Source organism: Caloenas nicobarica, chromosome 1 (genome assembly GCF_036013445.1).
Source record: "Caloenas nicobarica isolate bCalNic1 chromosome 1, bCalNic1.hap1, whole genome shotgun sequence".
Lineage (NCBI taxonomy): Eukaryota > Metazoa > Chordata > Aves > Columbiformes > Columbidae > Caloenas > Caloenas nicobarica.
Genome location: NC_088245.1, coordinates 196,600,381 through 196,627,154, shown reverse-complemented (window position 1 = coordinate 196,627,154; position 26,774 = coordinate 196,600,381). Strand labels below are relative to the sequence as shown.

The 26,774-nt window shown below is 43.4% G+C and overlaps 1 protein-coding gene across 6 annotated transcripts in view; it reads left to right on the top strand.

Annotated features, from left to right (window-relative positions):
* The first annotated feature begins 22,558 nt into the window (after positions 1-22,558).
* The window catches only part of ZMYM2 (zinc finger MYM-type containing 2), a 92,784-nt gene continuing 88,568 nt past the window's right edge, over positions 22,559-26,774 (top strand). For 3 of the 6 annotated variants that reach the window (XM_065658108.1, XM_065658167.1, XM_065657838.1), the window contains exon 1: positions 22,559-22,661. In XM_065658108.1, coding sequence (XP_065514180.1) covers positions 22,637-22,661 — 25 coding nt within the window. In that variant the 5' untranslated portion in view covers positions 22,559-22,636. Of the gene's footprint in view, positions 22,662-23,128; positions 23,341-23,657; positions 23,716-26,774 lie in introns of those variants that run through there. The other 3 variants (XM_065657924.1, XM_065657984.1, XM_065658031.1) reach the window with 2 other exon arrangements.

The window sequence follows — 26,774 nt, the reverse complement described above, 5'->3', positions numbered from 1 at the left end:
ATCAAGCATGAATACAGCATTGCATTTCCATTACACTACCAGAGCACTCGATACAGTGTTTATGCCTCTTTTATGGTGGATATCCTTTTTCATACTGTGTATAGAAGGACAAAAGATGCGTGATTCAGCAAGAAACCAAAAGCAGCTTGGTGAGATAATACCCGATCCAACATCAAATCATCTAGGGCAGAGTTAATGCTAACCTTGGCACTTTTTACAAACACTAGAAGTTGCATGGTGAGTTTGTATAAGCTCAGGACTTTGCATCAGATGGCTGCAATGATTTTGATCCAATACTACTAGATTTCCTAGAACAGATTTACAGCCTTGTAGAACTATGGCCGTATGGTCTGTTCCTATCAATCATGCAGAGTAAGAGTGTCTTCAGAAAACAACTACAGGTTTTGAGGGTTTGTTTTGTTTTAATTAAAGCACCTGCGTAACAATTTTAGCTGCACTATATAAAGATTATTAACAAGAATGATTCTCAGCTAGTGTACTGTGAAAATTACTTAAATAGGAACATTCTCAAGTAAACTTTCATTCTCACAATAGAATGTGTCATATGGAAAGTTATTTAATCTCAGGGTGCAGGAGAAAATTTTGGTATGCTGTAAACTGGTTGTACAGTTACTTATAGATCCTTAAAAATTTGTCAGTTTTCTAATGGAAATCTAAAATGAATGTTTTCTGTCCATATTTCATTTTCTAAATGCATAGTTTGGTTTTGGGCAGTAGTAATTAACAGCTACCAGTGAGTTCATTAGGAACTATTAGGTGTCACTTTTGAAAAGACAGTTGCTTATTCAGTATCTATCTTACTGTCTTAGCCTATCAAATAACATGATAGAAAATCTACCTGAATACACATTCTTGAATTTTTCTAGGACATTGAGAGCTAACTTTATCTGGGGTAGGATTAAAACTTAGATATTATATCCCAGTGCCTGCTGTCTACCTCATGCAACAATGTACTTGAATAAAAATCTCTGACTTGTATTTAAAACTTAAAAAGCAAATTTCTGGTCTTGTGGTTGTGAAGGAAATACTGGAGTCATGAATGAGGTATGACTGCTTGGGGGTGTTCAGCCTAAATAAGACCGCATCTGGAATATTGTGTCCTGTTCTGGGCCCCTCAGTTCAAGAAGGACAGGGAACTGCTGGAGAGAGTCCAGCGCAGGGCAACAAAGATGATGAAGGGAGTGGAGCATCTCCCTTTTGAGGAAAGGCTGAGGGAGCTGGGTCTCTTTAGCCCGGAGAAGAAGAGACTGAGGGGAGACCTCATTAATGTTTATAAATACATAAAGGGTGAGTGTCATGAGGATGGAGCCAGGCTCTTCTCAGTGACAACCAATGATAGGACAAGGGGTAATGGCTTCAAACTGGAACACAAGTGGTTCCACTTAAATTTGAGAAGAAACTTCTTCACAATGAGGGTGACAGACACTGGAATAGGCTGCCCAGGGAGGTTGTGGAGTCTCCTCTGGAGACATTCAAAACCCTCCTGGACGCCTTCCTGTGTAACCTCACCTAGGTGTTCCTGCTCTGGCTGGGGGATTGGACTAGATGATCTTTTGAGGTCCCTTCCAATCCCTAACATTCTGTGAATCTGTGATTAGAAAAGGAAAAACATCATGCTTATATTTAAAAAGGGGGAAAAGAGAAATTAAGGAATTCTAAACCAATCAGCCCAGTGTCTTTTCCTGTAAAAATGTTGGAACAAACTACTTATAAGAATCAGAAAGAACAAAAGTTACAGCCAACATAAAGCAAATCATAGCAAGCTAGCTTAACCGTTTTCTGTGTTAGGTTAATGAGTCTTATAGATGAAGAACCAGTTGATGTTTTGTATGTGAAAGGCTAATAAGTAACCTGGAGAAACATAATCTAGATGAAATGACTGTAATGTGAAACTGTACTATTAGAGTCATCACTGATTGTTCTCCATCCAAGAGAGAGAGCAGAGAATGTATTGACTGGCGTCTTGCAGGGGCAGGGTCCAGTATTGTTCACTATGTCCAAAGGTACCTGAGTAGTTAAATAGAAAATACAGCTTTGCAGATGACACAATAATTGGAGAGATTTTAACTATGTTTAGCCAGGATTAGAATTCAAAAGAGTAAATCAGAGAAGTCACCTGAATTAAAAAAAAAATAAAAAGGATATAACTCAACAGGGCAAAGAGCAAGATGCTACCTTTGGGCAAAAATAATCAAATGTAGGATGGAGAAGAAGGAAGTGCTCCGGTGAGTGTTCTACGAACAAGGATGTGGGACTCCTGGTGTATTACCAACATACAATGGTGTTACAATAAAACATAAATAGTGGTGTGGTTAAAAAGGAATAGTCTAGAAGACACAGGAAATATTCCCGCATTATGTGGTACTGGAAACTCTTCAACTATAATACTGTGTTCAATTCAAGGCACTCAACAAAGGCATGCATCAACTAGCAAGTGTCCAGAGAAAATTAAAAGAATGACTAGAGCTGTAGAGAATATGGTCTGAAAAAAGTTAGAAATATAGTCTGGGTATATGTGTTATCAAAAAGCAAGAAAGATTCAAAGTGGATGTTAGAGAAACCTTCCAAATGTTTAAAGTGTTGGAATAAAATTCATGAGGTTGTAGAGGTTGATTTTAAAAAAGCTAACTAAAGTTTTAAAGAGCAGGTTAGGAATGATAAAGATATAACTCACTTTGCATTGGGCTAAAGTGATGGGTTCCATGACCCTGAGAGATCCATTTCATCCTTAGCATTCCACGTCTTCTCCACAACCTAATCAGTTCTATGAGATTTCAGCCTAGTGACACAGAGGACCAGTACGAATCACGCCACCTTTCCAAATTGCCTCAGAAATATATAATTTTTTTTAATATGAAAAATGCTTGCTCAGATGTTTTTAGCTATGACTATTCAGTCATAATATTTATTTTCAATATCCTTCTCTAGACTAAGGATTAGGACACCCTGGTGAGGTCTTAAATTAAAGTCTTATAAACAATAGTGGTAGAGTGTATTCCTACAGACAGAAGATTATTGTGTTGGAGCTAGCTAGCTTAATACCGTACAGGAATGGAGCACAGATTGCTTTCTCAAATGACTGAATGAATCATTTCATTAATCCATTCATGGCAGGAGGGTAAGAGGCTGATGTGACACTTTGATACCATTTCCTCAAAAAACAGCTGGAACTCTTCACATGTGAACTGAGCCGTTGTCACTTCTGGTCTGCTCAGGGAATTCTTGGTTTGGGGCCTTGTTACTTTCAATACTTCCATTTCTTTGCATAGAATACTTAAGACTATTTTAGACACCTTTTGCACCTAAAGATACAGCACAGTAGTTGAAATGGAATTAATTATTCATTCTCCAATCAGTACCTGAAAAGTGCCAGAATATTTGTCCGACGTTCTAAAAGAGCTGGTGCGGCACACTGTCACACGCCAACCCCTTCTGATCACTGCATGTGCACAGGCCGCTGCGCAGTAATGAGCCGTTCCCAGAGGTGCAAGACAGTCTCTCTTGCATGTGTCGTGGTTGTGATTCTCCTTGACTGTGTCATTTCTTTTTATTTGCAGAAGATACTACACTATGTCTGTAATCATGACTGTTGTTTTTACCACTCCTAGTGGTAAGTTTCCCAGGAATAACTGTTCTGGTGCTTCACACAATCTTTGGTATATTCTAAACTAATTTTAAGCAAATAAAGAGGGAATAAGTTGTTCACTTAAGCAAGTCCTTTTTCTCTTTATAATACCATATATGTTAGCCAGTACCAGCACACTTTTGGTTTCACGTTGCATCTCTTTTTTTCCACAGGATTCAGTTCGTTCCATACACAACAGATGAGCTGCTTCTCGTCGTGTTTCGCGACAGTCTCACCTGCCATCTCTGATGGCAAATGTGAGAAGTCCGTTACTCTGCTGGTCATTACTTTTTATCTCTGTATCTTTATCAGCAAGTGTCCAAAACCATTTGTTTCTCTGGTTTAACATCTGCCATTCCAGGTATTCCTTTTTTTTCAGTTACAAATCAGCGTAGAAGATCCACGTCCCATCCCTCCTAGCTTCCCTCCCAGTCTCACAGTAGCACCCCTGCTGAGGTGCACTTTCTATCATGTGGTGGATAAGAGGACACCTGGACCCAGCTACCACTCAACATAGGATCTGTCTCCAACCTTGAAAACAAAAAATTGTGGATGTTACCTACAGGTGAGGTTGCTTTCCATATCGATACTGGATATATTTTTCCAGTTTTCAGGACTTCTTATCAATACAAACATGATTGTGTTCTACAGGGGTAAGCGGCTTACAGTTAAAAATATAAAAACCTTCAGTATCGTCTTAAGATGTTTAAAAATACTGCTTATCTTGTCTCCACAGGAGGATGACAAGTTATGTGCAAATATGTACTATATGAAAGGATCATTTCCGATTAAAAAAAATTAATGACAACTGAAAACTTCAGTCTGCAGAGACCAACTCCATTTTTCTCTGTTGTATAATGTTTCATTAGAATTTAGCTGTCTGTCCCAGTGTTAGGTAATGGAGCTGCTGCAATGACTGAATTTCCCAGAAACAAACCCAAACAAATCATACTGTGTAGTCAAAATGGCTAAGGACAGCTTTTCGTTGCTGGAATTAATCACTGGTGTTGCCACAGTCCACAGTGGAACTTCTACTTTTTTTTTTTTTAAACCCTTTGCTCTGTTTGCTCTAAGACCGTACTCAGCTGCAAAATATATTTTGGAGCTGAGAAGTGCCGTTTCTCAGCTGTGCCACTGAGAAATCTAGGCAGCATCAACTCGTTAAGGATTATACGTCTTCTGTCCTGCAGCGGGATTGCTCTGGGAGTCACTTTCTGGGCTAATAGCTCCGTAGCTGATCACAGCAAGTCTTGACAAGCAGACAAGAAGCTGATCCCGGAGCTTTGCCCCCTGTATTTAAAGGAGATCTACCCCACACATTTCATGTGCACTGGAATTCTTTGCTGCTCTTTGCATTTCCATTGTAATAATGCTCTTGACTTTTAATCTTGGGTCCTTGCTGATATTCTTGAGATCTGCTTTCTGGTCCTGCGTTTATTCTCCTCCCACTCCGGTAGTGACACTTGTTTTTGACCAGATCACTCCAGCCCTTTGCATACACTAGAACTTGTATTTGGTTCTTTTTAGCTTTGTTAGTGGATGTACTCTTGACTGACTACTGAATTTGGTAAAATGTTTGGCAATTCTGGCTTCCTGAGTTCAGCATCTTCTTCATTTACAATGAAAACCTGTGGGTTTTGCTGTGGCCTATTTTGCATGGTTTATTTTTTGTTGAGGAATAGTAGGTGCAAATATTCTCAGCTATTAATACATATATGGTTTTAAGAGTTTTAATTTCATTGGATTGGGCTCCACTCATCTTGGATTAATGCTCGTCAACAGCAAATAAGGAAAATACATGCAGTATTTTAGGCAAAGAGGGTTGATCTCAAGACAGTATTATTAACCTTGCATATAAAATGAGAACTTTCCAAGCTCTTAACTTTTATGTTTCTTTTTCTATAATGCAAAATATACTGAATTAGCTTTGCTCCATATTCAAGCAATATTGCATTCTTGTGCTTAAAAGTCCTGTGCTATGCAGAAAATTTCATAGTGATTTTTTCTAAAAAGTCAGATAATTCTCTTTTTCTCTGGAGTTTTTTTTTAAATGATGAACATAGTTGAATATTCCTCCATCGCTTACTGTCAATTAGTACACAGTTGCTTTATTTCATTGCAAAGAAGTGTAATCATGGTTCCCTGGGCCAATGCCAAAGGTACAAGGAAACCACTACCTCAGCTCGTATATACCTGGGAATATTCAGTGCATCAACTTCTGAGTGACAACTAGAAAGTGGTAACACTAAAACAGGAAAATGCTGCAGCATCTCTATATTTTTTAATTTATATGATTCACATTTAGTCTGAAATTTAAAAGTGATCAATGCCCAAGAAACACTTGGTTTAGATTTTCTAGAACTGAGGGAACTGGGAGAGGTAGGAATCCTGTGAAGGTTCAGAATCCTCTTCTGGGTCAGTGAGAGAAAGAAAATCAAAACACTTCTGACTTTTACTCCATATATTGACAAATTTTTACTACAAAAGTGCACATCTTACAATATTCAAATGAAGGTTTCACATTTAATTTCATTTGTACCATCCAAATTCCTGTTTATCTCACTGCTTCTAGTGAATTAGTTTCATTTTAATTCTGAAAATATCATATTGGATTTATATATTTGTTGTGATTATGACATTCCCAGCACTGACAGACTTGATATAGAACTGCAACAAATTCTGAATGCACCCATTAATCCACACAAAAATGTCTGAATCAGATTATTTTCTCTATCAAATGTAGATTACAACAATGTCATTATTAATTTAAAATATCTATCCAAGTTTGCATCTAGGCAAATGTGAAGAAAATTAAGCCCCTCGCTGTTTGTTGCTGGAGGAAGATCGGAATTAAAAAATGAAACCCAATTCAGGAAAAATAACTAGTCAACGGTTATTAACTGTTCTTTGTAAAGAAACCACAAGTCTTTACTGATATGCCTATATTAGAATTTAATCACCCTTTAAAAGATCTCTTACTAAAATGAGTGATTGCTACAAACAGCAAAACCAACAACAAAAACCAAAAAGCTGTTTAGTGGAAAATACAAATCTCTGTTTAATTTCAGTGGCCTTCACAACAACTTTAGGTGTTCATTTGTTTCCTCCAGAAGAAAAACTGAAAATGAACTTGGTTATTTCTTGATGTAATCTCACTTATTTCCAAAGAAATAAAAATATATATATTCTGAGGAATAAACAATTTTATCTTTCTTTTATAGCAGAAGAACAAGAAAGTTATGGTAATTCTTCTCTAGCAGTTCTGCATTTTTAATTCCTTTCTCTCCAGTTCCTTCATGTGCCATCTACTTATGTATAATCACATCTCAACAAACATGAAGCTCATCAGTCTTCCTCTGACACACTGATTAGACCACATGTAGTTTAAGTGTTACAGGACATTTTTCTATTTTTCATTCTAATTTTTGATTCTAGTTAAACTACCCGGGCCCTATTAATGACAAAAGGATATGCAGGATGGCTTCACTGGTCAGAAAGCCAGGAAGGGCTGTTGTGTCCCCTCTCCCGATTGATTCTAGAATAGACCCTTGGCTGCCTAATCAACACGGAACAAAGACTTTCTTGGAATTAATTCCCACATGAGTTTTAATATAACTTTTAGGAAAAAAAACCCAGAACATTTGTAGTGATGAAGAATCCATGGTGAAGCTTGATAAGAAGTTCCAGTGCTAAGGCTGCCTTTCTTTTGTTCTGTGGTGTCTGCCTTCAACATCTAGGCAATAAACAAGGAGCTCTAGTACTACCAAATATAAGGTTCCCATGGGAGAAATCTTAAATAAAGTTAGGATTTGTACAAAGCTAAAGTCACCTGATCTTCTGAGTACAATGGCGTCTCTCACTACGGATTGGCTTTGCTCTCTTCAGACATCCAAAAGTTGGGCATTTAGAATGAGTAAGCATCAAGATGACCCTAAACAATCAATGGTGAGAGAAAAGTATGTGCAGAAATACTGTACCATCTACAGAGCAGTGCAGTTTTGTGAGTTGAAAACCACCTTGTAAGTCCATTTTTTCACTCTCTTAGTTATTCACTGTACTCTTCTCATTTGTTACATCTGTTTTTTTCATGTTTTGGACCATATACTTCAGTAGTGGTCCACAACTTTGCCAAGTACAGTTGTAATATCACTTCCCTACAACCTCTTAATATTTTGTTCTTTATATATCTAAGGATTATAATGGTCCTCTTGTCTACAAGACAGTGCTGAAGGATAACATTTCACTGTGACCCAGTTAGCACTGGGCAGGATGAAGCACCTGTACTCTTAAAGATGGTAACATTTCTTCCCAACTGATGAGCTTGCATGTAGAAATATTAAAATGTTTGTTTCCTCCTTGCACTCTCCTACTAAATAACTATATCATTCTATGTTAGTGACATGCCCTTACAGATTAACTGTATTAATTAACTGGCTTATAGTCAGAAAACAAGGAAGACCCCCAATTACATTTTATAAATGTCTTACTGGATCACATTGTGTTACATGCTGCTCCTGTGCACATTGGAAAGTCACTTCTCACCTCTTACTTTGGGGTCCCCACAGAAGCTAAAGCAGAAGTTTCTCTAAAGTATGCCATCATAAGTTTTGCTCTCATTATCAGTGACCCATCAGGTATAGGGTAAGAAAACTCTGATACTCCTTTCTTTCCCATTCCCATATTGCATGAATTACATGATTACATTAATTCCTGCTCTCTGATTCCATAGTTTTCTGCTGCTGGAAAGCTCTGCATAATAGGGATTTTCCACTAATTAGCCGTTTAAATTGCGTGTGTTGAAAAGTGACTTTGTAGAGCAAAGTTTTCAACCTAGGATCTTTCCTCACAGGTGTCTTCATATTTTTACTTCTGTTCCACACTTTTACTTCTGTTTTATCAACATAATCAGAAATAGAGACAAATACTCTATTTTTTCAATCCATAAACTGCATCCATTGACACTTTCCCATTAAATTAAAGGTCTATAAACTGCAGAGAGTTAAAATTTATGGTATCTGGCTTTGTTGTAAAAGGATTTATATTAAAGTTCAGATAAAGCCTTCTCCTGTAGGTTATCTGGTTGTAAGCTTCCTCTCTCGCGTTACATCAAAGTTGTACCTCTTCCTTTTCTATCATTTAACTAACTGGTATCTCACTTCTATCTGTCTAGAGAAACAAGCCACTTACCTCAGTGGATTGTCTGTTCTCTAGCAGAACAGTGACTTTGGGTGGGTTGGTTGGAGTTCTTTCGATAATATGGTCAATGTTAGGTATCTTGAAATCCTGAGTTTTGAAAATGTGACACACGGGTTACAACATTATCCAAAAGGCCTGGGGCAGAGCCCATGGAAACCCATATCTCCTGTTTGTTCCAAAAGAAACCTTGAAACCTATGTATTTAACAATTATGATCCATGGTAATATATGCAACCTGTTGTTTCCCACCTTTCTCCTTCCTGATTTCTATCCACTAACCTACATTTGCAAAAGTTATAAGCTGAAGGCTGAGAGAATATTTGGGTAGATATCACTCTACTGATGTCTTCTGCTGTTCTCTAGGCATCCACCATTGGCCACTGTGAGAGATGGGATCCTCGGCTTACCAGGCTGTTGGTTTGACTGCTTTTAAGTTTCTATGTTCCTGTAAGCCTGAAAATTCTCTGTTTGCCCAAGTTAGCTTGTGACTGTCAAATTCTTAGATTCCATCCATACTGATACGCTCCAGTCTGAGGTGCAAACTCTGTAAGCAAGCAAAGCAAACAGCTTGCTATAATGCCAAGAACTGAGAGAAGGAAAGTGGTGCTGGAATACGGAAATGTGGGAAGATATGCTGAGGGGCTTCAATGATGACTGAGATAAGGAAAGGATGGGAGCTGGAACAAGATTTCAAAGAGACAGTGGACGAGGATATAAGCCCCATATGTGCAAGGATGTGCATCCTCAAACTAGAACTCAGGACATACGTGAAAAAATTGAAGACTGAGACATAGGCTGCAGGGCAGGTAGTGATGGAGAAGAAAAGGAAATACACGGTCCTTCTGAATGCAGATTAGGATCCAGGATTCCTGAGTTACATGGTAAAGAGACAACGTAAAATATCAGTTTATCTCTTCCTAATGACTGGTCTGCACAGAATTCATAGATGATCGTTTTCTCCTGTTTATATTTGCTATTAACTCATGTCACCAGAATTTCTTCTATAAACTCCCGAGTTTTCAACTTTCTAGGTGAGGCACAGGGATGTAAATTTGCTTCAACAAGATAGAATTTCTGATGGTTGTTTTTCTAGATTGCCTTTCAGGAAGTTACCTCCTAAAAGTAACTTGGACTGTGTTAAGATTACAGAAACATTCAAAAAGCAGAGAGCACTCAAAGTCAAGCTGCTTGTGAAAACTTAATTCGAACTCCTGGAATATATGTACTATGATACAGACTTTTATTTATGAGACCACATGCTATTTTTACCACAGGATACCTAGTATTCAGAGTATGAAATAATGAAGTATGGAATCATAGAATCATAGAATGGTTTGGGTTGGAAAGGACCTTAAAGATCATCTAGTTTCAGCCCTCCTGCCAGGGGCAGGGACACCTTTTACTAGACCAGGTTGCTCAAAGCCCCGTCCAGCCTGGCCTTGAACACTCCCAGGGATGGAGCATCCACAGCTCCTCTGAGCAGCCTGTTCCAGTGCCTCACCACCCTCATGGGGAAGAATTTCTTCCTTATATCTAATCTAAATCTACACTCTTTCAGTTTAAAGCCATTACCCCTTGTCCTGTCACTACACACCCTTGTAAAAAGTCCCTCCCCAGCTTTCTTGTAGGTCCCCTTTAGGTACTGAAAGGCTGCCGTAAGGTCTCCCTGGAGCCTTCTCTTCTCCAGGCTGAATAACCCCAACTCTCTCTGCCTTTCTTCATAGGAAAGGTGCTCCAACCCTCTGATCATCTTCATGGGCCTCCTCTGGACTTGCTCCAACAGGTCCATGTCCCTCTCACACTGAGGGCCACAGAGCTGGATGCAGTACTCCAGGTGGGGTCTCACCAGAATGGAGTAGAGGGGGAGAATCATGTCCCTCAACCTGCTGGTCACACTCCTTTTGCTGCAGCTCAGGATATGATGGGCTTTCTGAGCTGCAAGTGCACATTGCTGGGTCTTGTTGAGCTTCTCATCAACCAACACCCCCAACTCCTTCTCCTCAGGGCCACCCTCAAAACATTTTCCACCCAGCCTGTAATTGTGCTTGGGATCGCCCCAACCCATGTAGCCTGTTGTTTGTATGACCCTTTCCTCATCTAGTGCAAAAGCTACACAGTGCAGTGACTGAGGCAGAAGATACCAAGAAGAGAAAGTTGGTTGTGTGTTCTGCATAGAAAAGTATCACCTGAGCAACTAGATTCTCTCCTTGTCTCATTTCAACAAATCCTGCCTGAGGCTGAACCTCTTTTAATTCGGATTTGGGATAGGCAATGAGAGTTACGTATTTTTTACTTCCTTTGTACCCAGCCTCATGCTCTGGAGCCTTCTCAACTGCAAGTGCAGTTGATGTCAGATTTGATTGCCAAATGCAGTGTAAAAATAAATGCTATATCCTTGACAATATAGGGCCAACTTTGGCCTTTTCAAACAATTGCTAGGGGAAATCCCATGGGCAATGGTACTTGAAGGTAAAGGGGCCCAACTTAGTTGGTTAGCATTCAGGGACTGCTTCTTCCAAGCTCAAGATCAGTGCATCCCGACACGTAGGAAGTCAAGGAAGGGAGCCAGGAGACCTGCGTGGTTAAACAAGGAACTGCTGGGCAAGCTCAAGTGGAAGAGGAGAGTTTACAGGTCATGGAAGGAGGGGCTGGCCACTTGGGAAGAATATAAGGCTGTTGTCAGAGGATGTAGGGAGGCAACTAGGAAAGCTAAAGCCTCCTTAGAATTAAACCTTGCAAGATGGGTCAAGGACAACAGAAAGAGCTTCTTCAAATACATGGCAGATACAACTAACACCAAAGGCAATGTAGGCCCACTGATGAATGGAGTGGGTGCTCTGGTGACAGAGGATACAGAGAAGGCAGAGTTACTGAATGCCTTCTTTGTCTCTGTCTACTCTGTCGGAGGCTGTCCTGAGGAGCCCCGTACCCCTGAGGCCCCAGAGGAAGTCAAGACAATGGAGGAGTTTGCCTTGGTTGATGAGGATTGGGTTAGGGAGCAATTCAGCAATCTGGACATCCATAAATCCATGGGTCCAGATGGGATGCACCCGCGGGTGCTGAGGGAGCTGGCTGAAGTCATTGTTAGGCCACTCTCCATGATCTTTGCTAAGTTGTGGGAAACAGGAGAGGTGCCTGAGAACTGGAGGAAAGTAAATGTCACTCCAGTCTTCAAAAAGGCCAAGAGGGAGGACCCAGGTAAGTATAGACCGGTCAGCCTCACCTCCATCCCTGGGAAAGTGATGGAACACCTTATCCTTGGTGCCATCTTAAGACATATCAAGGATAAGAGGGTCATCAGGGGCAGTCAACATGGCTTCACCAACGGGAAGTCGTGCTTAACCAACCTCATAGCCTTTTATGAGAACATAACCAGGCAGATAGATGGTGGCAAAGCAGAGGATGTGGTCTACCTTGATTTCAGTAAAGCATTTGACACTGTCTCCCACAGCATCCTCACAGCTAAACTGAGGAAGTGTGGACTCGATGATCGGGTAGTGAGGTGGACTGTGAACTGGCTGAAGGAACGAAGCCAGAGAGTTGTGGTCAATGGGGCGGAGTCTGGTTGGAGGGCTGTATCTAGTGGAGTCCCTCAAGGGTCAGTACTGGGACCAGTATTGTTCAATATATTCATCAACGACTTGGATGAGGGACTAGAGTGCACCGTCAGCAAGTTTGCTGATGACACCAAGCTGGGAGGGGTGGCTGACACGCCAGAGGGCTGTGCTGCCATCCAGCGAGACCTGGACAGGCTGGAGAGTTGGGCAGGGAAAAATTTAATGAAATATAACAAGGGCAAGCGTAGAGTCTTGCATCTGGGCAGGAATAACCCCAGGTTCCAGTATAGGTTGGGGAATGACCTGTCAGAGAGCAGTGTAGGGGAAAGGGACCTGGGGGTCCTGGTGGACAGCAGGATGACCATGAGCCAGCACTGTGCCCTTGTGGCCAAGAAGGCCAATGGCATCCTGGGGTGTATTAGAAGGGGGGTGGTTAGTAGGTCAAGAGAGGTTCTCCTTCCCCTCTACTCTGCCCTGGTGAGACCTCATCTGGAATATTGTGTCCAGTTCTGGCCCTCAGTTCCAGAAGGACAGGGAACTGCTGGAGAGAGTCCAGCGCAGGGCCACAAAGATGATGAAGGGAGTGGAGCATCGCCCTTATGAGGAAAGGCTGAGGGAGCTGGGTCTCTTTAGCTTGGAGGAGACTGAGGGGTGACTTCATTAATGTTTATAAATACGTAAAGGGTGAGTGTCACGAGGATGGAGCCAGGCTCTTCTCGGTGACAACCAATGATAAGACAAGTGGCAATGGGTACAAACTGGAACATAGGAGGTTCCACTTAAATATGGAGGGTGACGGAACACTGGAACAGGCTGCTCAGGGAGGTTGTGGAGTCTCCTTCTCTGGAGACATTCAAAACCCGCCTGGACACCTTCCTGTGTAACCTCATCTGGGTGTTCCTGCTCTGGCGGGGGGATTGGACTAAATGATCTTTTGAGGTCCCTTCCAATCCCTAACATTCTGTGATTGTGATGAACATGGCTATCCAAAACAGGCAGACAAAATAACACATATTTTTGACACTAGTGTAATAGTACATGGGGATAAATGGACTAATGTTTATGCAACTGTCATCTGCCAGTGACACGTGTCAAGAGAATCATAGAATTAGAGAATATCCTGAGTTGAAAGAGACCCATGAGGATCATCAAGTCCTACTCTTGACTCCACACAGGGCAACCTAGAAATTAAATTGCATATCTAAGAGCACTGTCCAAATGTTTCTTGAACACCGATTGGTTTGGGGCCATAAGCACTTCCCGGGGGAGCTTGTTCCAGTGCTTGACCTCCCTCTTAGTGAAGAATTTTTTCTTAATATCCAACATGAACTTACTGACACGACTTTAAGCCGTTCCCTTATGTCCTGTCTCTGAACACCAGCACATCTGTCTCTGCTCTGCCTCATGAGGAAGCTGTAGACAGCAATGAGGTCACCCCTCAATCTCCTCTTCTCTAAGCTGAACAAACCTAGTATTCTCATCTGCTCCTCCTAAATCAAGGGTGTCAAACTCATTTTCACCAGGGGCCACATCAGCCTCACGGTTGCCTTAAAAGGGCCGAATGTAACTTTAGGACTGTGTAAATGCAGGAGTAGTTACATTTATACAGTCCCAAAACTACATTCGGCCCTTTGAAGGCAACCGTGAGGCTGATGTGGCCCCCGGTGAAAATGAGTTTGACACTCCTGTTTTAAGTTATGCTCTCTAGTCCTTTCACCATCTTTGCTGTCCTACTTTGTACACATCTGAATCTTTTTACATCCTTTTTATGTTGTGGAGCCTCAAACTGCACACAGTATTCAGGGTGAGGCCACATCAATGCTGAGTATAGTGGGACTACGACTTCTTTTGGCCAGTTAGCTATACTGTGCCTAACACACCCAAGGATATGGTTGCCTTTTTTGGCCACCAGGGCACATTATTGACTCATATTGAGCTTACCATCAACCAAAACCTCCAGATCCCTTTCTGCAGGGCTGCACTTGCACTCCAGGCTCTTGTCTCCCAGTACATATGTACATCCAGGATGACATCATCCCAAGGAAAATTTTTTAGAGCATGGAGTGGTGTTTCTTAAAAAAGCGTGAACTGAATACCTGAACATGGGGATAAAACAAAATGTTGAAGGGTATTCATGAATATCATTCACCTTACATGCTGAATGAGACAGAGGTGATATGAAAAAGGAGTATTAGTGCAATTTTGGAATAATGCATACACTCAAATTTGCATTGCACTCAAGGATATATCCAGAAGAAATAATCACTCACCAAAGAGAAGGTGAGAGCTCTCAGTCCCAGGAAGTCTCCTTAGATGGTGTCCCACCCTAAGGGAAGGGTTCCAATCACAGTCCTGCTGCTCTGAGAAGACCACTCCAAGGGGGTCTTCAGCAGATGCCCCGTTTTACTGCCTGGTTGGATCTGAGCTCTGGTCATTATGAGCATGATCCAGAAGCTTCTTTGGAGCTGCGGTGCCTTGTTGGCTAAGGACCCTATCTGTTGATGGAGGGTCCCCCCACAGAAGGGTGTACGTGACTGGAGTTACCTTGCCTCTGGAGGGGACAGGACTTGACAGCTGGCATCCAACCAAGGCATATACGTGAGGACAGCCACAGTGGGGCACAAAAGGTGTGAAAGAGCCAGCGACTGCTGTATTGAAAGCCTTGGACCTTATCAGGCTGTGTGCAACTGCCACAGTCTCATCACACAATCTCTGTGGAAAGTAGGGTTGGATCCTTTGCACTTGCAAGGCTCTGTGGGGCACATATTTTGAGTCTCATGGCAAGGGAGGGACTGTGCTGTTTAGCATACTCTCTCATCCACCTTACAGTTCAATGAAGCTCTAGTGGAAAGATCCTATAGTAAATTTCTGGACTGTGTCCTGCCCATTTTTCCAAATGGCCTTTTAGCATATACACCAGCAATGCATTAATCCAATCTGAAGGTACTGATGACCATGGCACAGTCCTAATCCAACAGGAAAGGACAAGTTGCCTAAAAAAGCAACATTTTTCATTGCTAGAACAGGCTCAGACACTTCAAATGAAACTGAAGAAAAATGGCTTTGCTCTGAAAAGGTTTGCAAAAAATTACCATTTTTTCTGTTTTTTGTCTAAGAAGCATGTGTCAAAATATTGTCAAAACTATCATCGCAGTAATTTGCAGTAAGGGAATCTTACAATTTTTAATAATTTGATTTTTTTAAATTACATTTCCTACAAGTAGTTTCTTAAAGAATGTTTTAAAAACTGACCAATTTTAAGCCTTATGAAATAGAGTTCATTTCACAACTTCATACTTTGCAGGTTTTCTCTCAGCCAGCTCTAAATGATGCTAATAACCAATTAAAAATGACATTGTGGATCTTACTGAGATAAAGCAGAAGCCAGACCACCAGTCAAAAACTACTAATTCCTTTTCATATACCATTTTGATTTATGTGGGCTAGCAGTGCCATTTCACAAATGGCATATACATTGTTCCCCTGTGCTTCCCACTGCGCCCCTTTATCTTGCACTGTCACCCATCTGATTGCACATGCAGCAAGATCAATGTGTTGGTCCAACTGAAAATTGGCCAATTTTTAGCCACATGAATGTTCATGTCAGCATAGAAAGGTGACAGCAATGTTTAGCCAGTAATTGAGGTGAGGACAGGAATGCTACTTTGGGCAGCAGCTTTATCATGCAGCAACTTGCCTGTGGTGAAACCACACACTAAACTTCACGAAGCCTGACCTTATTCAAGCTCCTCAGTACAAGAAATACCAGGAAAATGAAGGAACACCATATACCAAATATATTGGAAAGAGAGTTGAAAGTTCCCGTGTACTGAAGCCCTTTCTTTCAATACTGTTCTTAAAGACCTCACAGGAGATCTTCAACCTTTAAGTAGAAAGATCTTGTTTAGGAGGAGACTATAAAAGGTTTGATTTACCAAATCCAGTACTTTAATAATAATTGTTTTCAAATAGTTTTTGAGATCCACTAATGAAAACCAAGAAATAAATTTAGAAAGAATAAGGATTTTTCTTTACATATACACATATGCACATATACACAAATATATACACAGATGCCACTCCAAAGATATGTTATGGTAAGATGAGAAGGTAAGGTCTTCCACCAACTCCCTCCTGTGGAAACCGAGTAGTTCCATTGTCCTTCAGGCTATGCACTCTTCAGGGTGTTTGTGGGGACTTCGGTACCTGTCTGACACATACCTCACTTCAACTCACTAAGGTGGTGAAAAGCTGTTCACTTTTTTTTTCTTTAATTGGTTTACTAGCTTGGAGAACAAATGCTATTAATGGTAGTGGGGCTCAAATATAGCTAAATGTCATAGCTGGCAGCTTTTCTCAGCTAAATGTCACTAAACCAACAAGAAATGATGCTATTTTAGACTTGGACTTACAGTTTGAGGACAGTATAGAAAAGCTAGTTGTGGAAAATTATCCTAAAGTTGATTTGGTGTAGACTGCATGGAAAGAAAACAAAAGCAGGCCTACATCTACGCCTCTTTATTTCATCAGGCAAATTCTGGTAAACTAAGAGACCTAGTTAATCAAGTCAACTGAACTGAGGAGGTCAGAAGTTTGAAATGGAAACGATTTACTGTTTCTTCAAGCGGCAGGTGCTAACAAAGCGCATAAAAAAGATAATTGAGAATAAGCAGAGAGGTTTCAGGGAAAGAGGGACTGACCAGCAAAAAAGCTTTGCTACACATCAAGAAGCACAGAGATATGATGGTATTTCCAGAGCAGAATGAGGGAAATGGCAGCAGGTAGTACTGAGCAGTAGAGTGTCAAACTGGAGAGTGTCTGCTAGCAGATTTCTTCGGGAGATATTCTTGGGATTGACCTTACTGTTTGGCAAAGAAGAGAAAATAAGCTTATTGCATTGGCTGGTTTCACAAAATTAGGCAGTATCATCAACACAGCTGCAGTAGGATGTCATATGGAAAAACAATGAGTGACCTCAGTGATTGAACTAATGGAAACTAACCAAACTGCTGTGATACAAAATGCAAAGTCATGCACTTGGAGGCTAACATAAATTTGCTGTTAATGGAGGACTCTCCCAGCAAATGAGTGAGGTAGAAAAGAACATAGGTGCTGCTAGAATAGATGGTGGTTATCTAATGTATTTGGGCAAAAAGGTAACTGTGCACCCAAGACTATGGTATTTCATGGAGGTGTGGAAATATTAATGTACCGTACAACGTAGTAATTAGATTTAAAATGGAATATTATGGGAATTTGAACACACATTCAAGATAGATGAATTCCAACTGGGACAAGTGGCAATAAAGGCTAGTAAAATGACCAGGGGAATGAAGATCTGTTGAGCAAGAAGAGACTAAAAGATCTTTGTTTAGTCTAGCAAAAGGAAGGCTGAGAGGGAATATGATTACTGTCTATAAATATATCAGGGAAGGAGAAGAGCTATTTAAGCCGAAGGAGGAATACTGGCACAAAAACAAATGGGTTCTTGAATAAATTTAGTCTGGAAATTAGAAGAAGGTTTCTAACCACCAAAACAATGAAGTTCTGGAACAAATTTGCAACAGGAGTAGGGGGTAAACATATCAAACTATCATTAAGATGGACCTTGAAAAGCTTCTGGAAGGGATTATATGACACAGTTTCCTGTAATAGCAAGAAACCGGGCTCAGCAACCTAGGAAGTCTCTTCCAGTCTTAAGGTCCTGTATTCTGTTTTGCACTGTTATTTCTTCTCCATAAAGACAAAAATATCCAACTAAACCCCTCAAATCTTTAAAAACTAATAAAAATTATTTTGCAAGTAAAAATTATGTTGATTATTGTAAACCCACCGCAAGTGATTTCACAATGACACTTCATTGGGTATTACATCCTCAGTCTTTTCTGTATTGAAATGTCTTCCACAGAGAGGTCACCCAGTTTAGAACAGAAGTTATTCTTTACTTTTTCAAAACTGAAATGTGGGATGTGGCATAAAGGTCATTTGAAGACATATTATATCACACATTGAATAGTAGTCTTATAGGATAGCATATATTGTCTCATATTTGACCTTTTGAAGGATACCTTTTGGTTAAATAAACTACAAATTAAACAGATGAATGCAATTTATTTATAGATACATATTGATTTGTTTATAAATATTATCAAAATTATATGTAACTCTACAACCATAATGAAAACCACAGGTGATGTTTTGTAGAAGGCTATTTTTTTCATTTTTTTATAGTATGGGGTCTGTTATGCACAGTACAAACATATACACACATATGGTATCTCTTCATTAAGAGCTGTAGTCTATAAAGAATAGCTGCAATGTGTAATGAAACTCAAAAATCGGAACACCGATAGAGGGAATACTACAGAATAAAACCAAAATGATCAAGGTGATACTGATCATAGGTGTTTTAAGATTATACTTTTGTTTGTTTGTTTGTTTGTTTGTTTTTAATCTTTTTTTCCTTCCACTACTATTTCTTGAAGCTGTCTTGGGCAACCAACTAGTAGACCAGAACTCAATTATGCCATTGGCATGAAAAGACATGTTCCATCAACAAATACAGTTTGTCCATATCTTTCTTCTTTGTGACAGCAAGGGGGATTGAGGCTAAACAGACAAAGCAGTTAAATTAAGGAGAGAAAAGAAAAATAAATATTGGTAGAAATGGTAAGAGGAGAAAGTAGAGAAAAGAATAAGAGGATAAATAAAAGTGTAAGGCAGAGATTACAAGATTTGTGGGGCAGGGCAGTATAGAAGCTAACGATGACATAACATAAATTTTGGGGTCACACATTTTACAAAGGATTAGACTCCATTTTCACTTCCACATGTGATGGCAACACACAGACATTTCTATAAACATCAATTTTACCTGCATTCCAAACCCATTTTTTTTCCAAGTCCATCTTCAAACCAGCTGTAATAAACTGTGTTTTGAAGGGTTTCATGAACCACTACTTTCCAAATGCTACACATATGAAGTAGTGAAAGACATCTTCAAGTATTTCCTCTTCATTCCTCAGAACGATATTCTAGACGCCTGGACAATTAGATGGATGTAAACCTAAACAGTGTTCAGGCTGAAGAAGTCCTACAGCCAATGGAATATGTTTGCTTCTAATTCTGGAGCAAGCGTCACTATTGTTTATCATAGATAAATATTGCTGGTAGCGGGAGGTAGTTTTAAACTATGTTCATTCTGTTCCTACAATTTATGATGCATCACTTAAATACTGGCTTGTTAGTGTTCTTAAGATTCCTGCTCAAATGTAAACTCTTTAAAATACATCAGGTTTCTCCTTCTCTAGTTCAAATACAGTTGACTGCTTTTTGAGACAATCTTACTCCATGACAGATAGAGGGATGTCATTCTTCTTGTAAAGCATTGAGCATACTGTTGGTTCAGCTTTGTTGAATTTATCTACTGCCAGCCAATACGTTTTACATTTTTTAGTGAAGTTGCTGACATCAGGCCTGTCCATGAAAGCAGTGTTGTGGAGCCTATAAATACATCAATTTCAGATCTCCTGGGTTAATGATGGGATTTTACTGCTTAATGTTTGAGCTAATGCTAACTTTTTCAAACGATAACAAATAATTACTTGATCTGGATTATTCTTAAAAATAATCTGAATTATACATGGTTTTACAGATGAAGAGAAATTTACACAGTTATCTGAACGTTTTTTCCTTTCTCCTGACGTCAGTTGAAAAAATAATGGAAAAATAATAGTGTATTTCATTTTTATCTACATTTGAACATATTAATTAAAAAACAGGGTTACATGTCTATAGGAAAACAGGGGTTCTCTGGACTTATGGACTTTTATATATACACACATTTCAGTACAGTATCATAGTTGAAAGAAAAATCATTAAAAATTCTGTTTGAAGTTTATAATCTAAAACATTAATGAAAATGGTCTATTGGTACTTTGCTACACAAAGTCCTAGATAACATTGTTAAGTAATGTCTATTGCTAGAGCAGTGGTAAGAGGACGATGCTCTTGGGTTACTTTTTCAATGACTATTAAGAGTGATAGGTTTCACCTCATGTGTTCTAAACTAGAAAACCGCTCTTTCTATCATTCATCTCTGAATGCATCAAAGATCTCAAACACGTGTTTATGTCCTCTTGAACTTCTTTCTGAATTTCTTCAGAACTTAAATGTTTATGGATAAGCACTGTTGTAGAACAAACATCTTCCTGAGATGTACAACTGGAAAGGTTGGAAAATATTCAGTGTGGAGGATGACTTATTGTGGTTTTTTGACTTTTACCAACCTAGAAGATATTCAAGGCTAATAATGGAGCCAACTGATCTGATGGAGCATGAGATCAGATGTGGAAATTTCAACAGCTGTCTGGTCACTATGAATATAATCAGCTGTTCTGTAGAACAAAGCTTACAAATTTACACGGCGACTTCGATGAGGCCATCAGAACGGACGGTGATTCCTCTCCATGGCACTTTCCTCCTTGGCAGCGGCTGTGCTGGAGCTGTTCCACCATCAGCTCACCTCTTTCTTTCAGGTGTGAGCAGCTGCACCACAAACTGCCAACAGCCATGAGGTAACTCTGTCCCCCCCACACCATGTAGCCCTTCCGAGCTGATCTGACAGCTAGGATGGTGTGAAAAACCCCATTAATTCCTATCAACAACATCCAGTAACAGTGTTGGAGAAGCTTTTGTCTTGAGTTGTTGGCTGGAGCTTGTGTGTCCGGGTGGGACCATTAGGAAGAAATTAGACGTATTGTTGTGACAACAGAAGATAAAAAGTTTCTGGTCTCTCCCACACATGAAAAATATTAACCGAACACATCAAGGGTGGTGGAGGAACGACCCGCCCTTGAGTGATTCTGCCCTGCCCGAGGGCAAGGCTGCTCCGGGGCGGCCCGGGGCGCGAAATGGCGCCCGCGGCGGGAACGCGGCTCCTCTCTGCAGGGGACGCTGCTCCGCGTGGTTGACACGAATTGGTACCGGCCGGAGGAGGCTGGGCGGGCACTTGCTCGCTCTCCCTCTTCTGGGCAGGAGGGGATGAGTGAATGGGGCAGAGTTGGAGCAGCGCGCAAGAACAGAGGCTGAGCTCGACAGGTCCTCGAAGGAGCGGGCGTGACTGCCATGGCCAGCGCGCGGGGCAGAGCCGCGCAAGGGACGTGCGCATCCTCCATTTTGGCGAAGGGCGGGCGGAGAGCTTGGCTCCCGGCGCCTGGCCGCCGCCCGGAGCGCTCCTCCCCACCCCGCGGCGCTGCCGGGGGCACCCCGCTCCTCTTCCCCCGGGGAGCCGGGCAGAGGCGCCTCAAATGGACGCCCCGCTGCGCCTCACGTTGGTTCGAATTGGTCCCAAGCTCCCCGCAGCAGCTTCCGACAAAATGGAGGACGCCACCACTGCTACCACCACCACCACCAGCAGCAGCTCCTCCAGGAGCCATGTCAGCGGCTGACATGGCGCCCTCCCCCGCAGCGGGTGGGGGCAGGAGGGCGTCCTAGGCAGATGGCGGCGGGGAGGCGCTGCTCGGCGGGGCAGGCTGCGGGGGAGGCGCCCTCCCTGGGATACGTGCGCTCTCCCTCTTTCCCCTGTGGGAGCGCTGCCATTATCCACGCTCTGTCCCTCATGGGAATGGCCCCAGGTCCAAAGCCCTGCTGGGCGAAGGAGAGAGGTGGCGCCTCCCGGAGGGCCACGGAGAAGCCCCGCCAGCCCTATCGCTCGGCGACGGGCGGCCGAGAGGCAGAGGTGAGCCCGTGCCCCACGGCCGGGGCTGCGGCGCCCACAGGGACCGAGCGCCACGCTGGGACGGGCAGCGCAACGTCCCCGCCAGCAGAGCGCAAACTTCTGCAAGTTGTGGCTGTCAAGGAGCGCGCAGGGAGAGCGAGCGCAGCCCTCGGGCGCGGGTAACGAGCCGGTGGGCAACGATCCGGGTTCCTCAAACCTGATGGATCAAAGTGGGAAGAACCCCAGGCATGGCCAGGAGGAAGATTGGCAGTTTATAGGGTCAACCGGCTGCGGGCGGCTCTGATGGACGGGCGGCTCACCCACTCCGCTGGCCCAGCGCGAGAGCCCGCCCTCTGGGGGAGCCAATGGCGGGGCAGGGAGGCGGATCTCCCCGAGCTCGCTTGGCCCGGTTCCTCCTCCCCTTCGCTAGCAGTTGCGCTTCGCCCGGGACTGGACCGAGTTAGAGTTGAGACGCCGGAGGAGTAACGCAGAGTGCGTGCGTCCCCCGCGGGGGGGTCCATGCCTGCGAGCGGAGGGGAGCCGGGTAAGGTGGGGGTGCTGCGCCTCAGAGGCGGGCTGGCGGGCGGTTGGCGGCGCAGAACTACCCCCGGGGCGGGGATGGGAGAGCAGCTGCCGTGCCTCCGAGCTACCCGGGCTAAGTGCCCCACGGTGTCGTCGCAGCCGCGCCGCCACCTCTGGCGGCAGCGGAGGGGGCGCGGGCAGCACCGGGGGCAGCTCCACGGATAACCATCGTAGCCCGGAGGTGGGCGACGGGGGCAAATGGGGGCGCCCGGGGGCTGCCCTGAGGGGGGGGGCAGGGGCATTTGGGGGAAGGGACGGCTCTGTTTTAGCGCCTCCTATTTTAACTCCCTCCCTCCGTTCCCCGCCGGGCCCTCGGCTGTTGTTCTGCCCCGCTGCCTCCCCCACCCACCGCCCTCGCCGCCCCCCCCCGCGGGTGCCTCCCTCCGCTGCCCGGCGCGGCCCTCCGCGGATCCTGCCGCCGTCGCTGCTCCCCTCCCGTATTGTTTGGCTGGGTGTCTCTAATGGCGGACAGGAGGCGGCAGTGCTGCTGGCCGACTGCAGGGGGGCAAACCCGAGACCGGGGGCAACTGCCGCGGGAGCCTGCGGGGGGCCGAGGCGCTCGCCCGGCGCTGAGCCGCCGCCGCTGAGGGCCCTGCGACCCCCCGGGGCGCCGGTTCAGGGCTCCTTAGGCAAGTTAGCAGGTAATATTCGCTCCCCGCCGTGGGTGCCGCCGCTGCCTTTCACCCCGCACTCGCGCGGAGAAGCCCCCGGTGCAGCTGCGCCCGGGGCGGCTTCGTGTCCCCCCGCCTTCAGCGGGGGCAGGCGGCGTGGGTGTGCTCGGGGGGGCACCCCGCCGCCCCCGGGAGGTCAGCATTTATTTATTTATTTATTGGGTTGCGATTAAAGGGAAGTGGTGGGTGATGCAGGAGGTACCTGCCCTGGCCAGGCAAAGGAAACGCTGCTTGGGGGCGCTGCCTGCTCCTCGCTGCCCCTTGTTAACCCCAGGTCTTTCCCTTAGGCTCCAGCCCAGTTTGGTGCAGCCTTGGCAGAGACCAACAAGGAGAGGGAGCTCCATTGTGAGTGCTGTTTATGTATCTATTTCTGCCTCTGCTAGACCTGCTTGGGAAGGGCATGACCCACCCCCCCATATTCTCCGGGGGCAGGGGTAGAAGGAGAGGCCTCCAGGTTTGGGTGGGGAAATTCCTGGGTCCAGCAGCTGGTGCCCTGGGGCGAAGCCCCAGTAATGGCTGTGAGGCGGCTCCTCCTCGGGGTGGGCGCTGCTGCTGCAGACATCGCTCCTGCAATACCAACTCGGGCAGGCAGACGACGGGCTGCTGCCGCTGCTCACGTTACCCGGCTCGGGAGGGAGGGGGAGGGCATATTTCGGGTGCCCTCTAGAGTTTTACAGCGTGAATTAAAATCCATGACGAGACACCTTTAGCCATCTTGAATTTTTTTATCCTCTTTCTGCAATCCTATGGCCTGCATATCTTGAAGCAAAGAAGAGGAAATGAGAGGTTTAAAATAACCCAGTAATGTGCAGAGCGTCCTCCAGCGTTTCTCGTTTGTGCATTCAGGCTGGTTCCTTTACACCCACAGATGTGCTTGGGTGATTCTGTTGGGTGCCTTTGGTAGTTTGGGCACCTTTTGGGGGCTTCTGAGCCATCTGCTTTGCCCTTTCCCCAAAAAGCTGGAGGTCTTTGGGAAAACCCACAGCTTCTTAATAGTGAGCATTTTTGGTGTTGTGTTTTGTGTGGTGTTTTCAAACAGATTGTGATCTCTGTTAGGTCGGCTAAGGAGAGGTTGATTATCAATGCCTGTAGGACTGGGGTGTAGTTTGACTCTGGTTTGCGCCCCTTTTAATAATGAAGTTGTTTTGGTTTTTGGTTGTGGGTTTTTTTGGGTTTTTTTTCTGCACGGGGGATTCTGAAACGGCACAGTAGTGCGGGGAAGGAGAAAGTAAGGCGGTGTGCGCACGGGGAGAGGTTTGGGGTGCCCCGGCGCTGGGATGCGGCCGCGCTGCGCGGGTCTGGCCGCTAGAGGCCGCCCAGCGCGGCCGGCGCCGGTGGGAACGTGCAGCCGGAGAACAAAACAAAAAGGCAGCGCCTGGTTTGTGCTCTGGGTTCTGCACTTGGTTGGCTGCGGGGAGGATTCAGGTGGTGTAGTCTTCACCACCAGTTGTATCTTGAAATATTTTTTTTCTTTCCCTCGTCGTTCTAGACAGCGGATTTCCCAGATTTGTGGAGCTTGCAACTTTCTTTGTCACTTTTTGGTGGTTTACCTATACAAAAGGGTAAGAGGTTCTCTGCAGAACCTCACTGCTTAGGAGGAAGGCATCAGATTTGGATTTATTCTGAGCTTCTAAAATTACCAACCTCTTAAAAGATGCTGAGAGCTTGTATGGCCTGTTTTCACTAAGTGGTCTGTTCTAAACCTTGACTTATTACTGTAATTTTAAAATTTTAGTTGTAATTTTTTTGATTCTTACCGTGTCTTGGATGTAAGCCTATAATTTGATTTTACTTCTGATTCATTATACATTGCAGTCTAACAGCTGTTCTGCTTTTTCTGATGCTTCTTCATGTTAAAAAAGTTACCTGAGATTGATCGAGGCAAATAATGTTTTGGGAAGAGGGAGGTGGCTGGTTTTGAAGGGAATGAAAAAGAGCGTTGTGTACTGGAGCTGGTTTGAAAAAAAAATATTGCAACTTTGTGTGGCTGCTTATGAAAAGATGAGAATACTGCCAAGAACATCTGTATAGCTAAGATTCAGTAAACCTCAATAAGCAGTTGCCAGCTGGTTTGTGAATTACACTAACATGTTGCACAAAAGCATCCTATCAGATTGCACATTGTGCTCATCCAGCTGTGGTGGTGGTGGTACAGCCTTTTCTCTAGCATGACTGGAGGTAAAAAGTATATCCTGTGGCGGGTGATAGGCCATGCTGTTGCATGAAGGCCTGTATTTGGTGCTTACTGCTGCAAGGTCAGCTCTAGGAACCAAACTCTTCAGTTTGTGAAATGAAGGTGATGATGGGACATTATTAGGTAAACTTCTTCCCCATGAGGATGGTGAGGCACTGGAACAGGCAGCCCAGAGAAGCTGTGGATTCTCCATCCCTGGGAGCGTTCAAGGCCAGGTTGGATGGGACTTGGAGCAACCTGGTCTAGTAAAAGGTGTCCCTGCCCATGGCAAAGTGTTTGGAACTAGATGATCTTTAAGGTCCCTTCCAACCCAAACCATTCTATGATTTGATGAAATAATTGTTTTAATAAAAGACTGCCTTGATTAGAATATCTAATAAATTTGCTTTATATTATTGTTATTAATCCTCTTTGACCCCAAATATATGAGTTCATTCTACTGTTGCTCACCCCAGAATAATATGCTAAGAGGGATTTGCATCAGCAAGAATACACAAACGCCAGTGAAAGAGTGAAAGCGAGTTTTGTCTTCTGCAGAGCTTGTTCAAGTATACAGAGGGATGTGGGACCAAGACTGGTACAACCTCTTTCAGATTTTTGCAGTCTTTTTTTTTTTTTTTTTTTCCAGTGGCATCAAGAACAGTCTTGCATTGTTATAGTAGCTTTCATTTTGGTTGCAAGGACTAAATACAGAATTACTCAAGTTCTGTTGTCTTGTGTCAGAGTTTGCAATCAATTGATAGACTCTGCAACAAAAGCAGAACGAGGAATTCTTTGAAGTATTGTTCCTAATGGAAAATCCACTGTTTGTGGAGAATGGTTTCTTTTTTCCAGAAGACATGTACACCACAAATAACAGTGAACTCAACGTAGCTGTGGAAAGGGATTGAAATTTGAGGTTCAAAAGACTAGTAAGGTGTCCCTTCTGAAAAGTTTGCAGTAGCACTTGCCTCATGGGGTTCTTAAAGCCCTGTATGCTGCAGGAGCTTTGTTTGCATAAATTGTTGAGTTTAATTCAACAGTCGAAAGCACTTTTTTTGCAGCTTTTTAAACTTTAATTTAGTTTCAGTGATTTAATCTTACTAGGTGGGTGTTCCAGGAGAATAACTGGGTTTCCGAGAGATTAGAGTTCAGTGGAAACTTAGCTTTTCTTCCATGCTTGTAGCCTGCCCTACATGACACTGGCAAATATGGCTGGCAGTAGATGCTA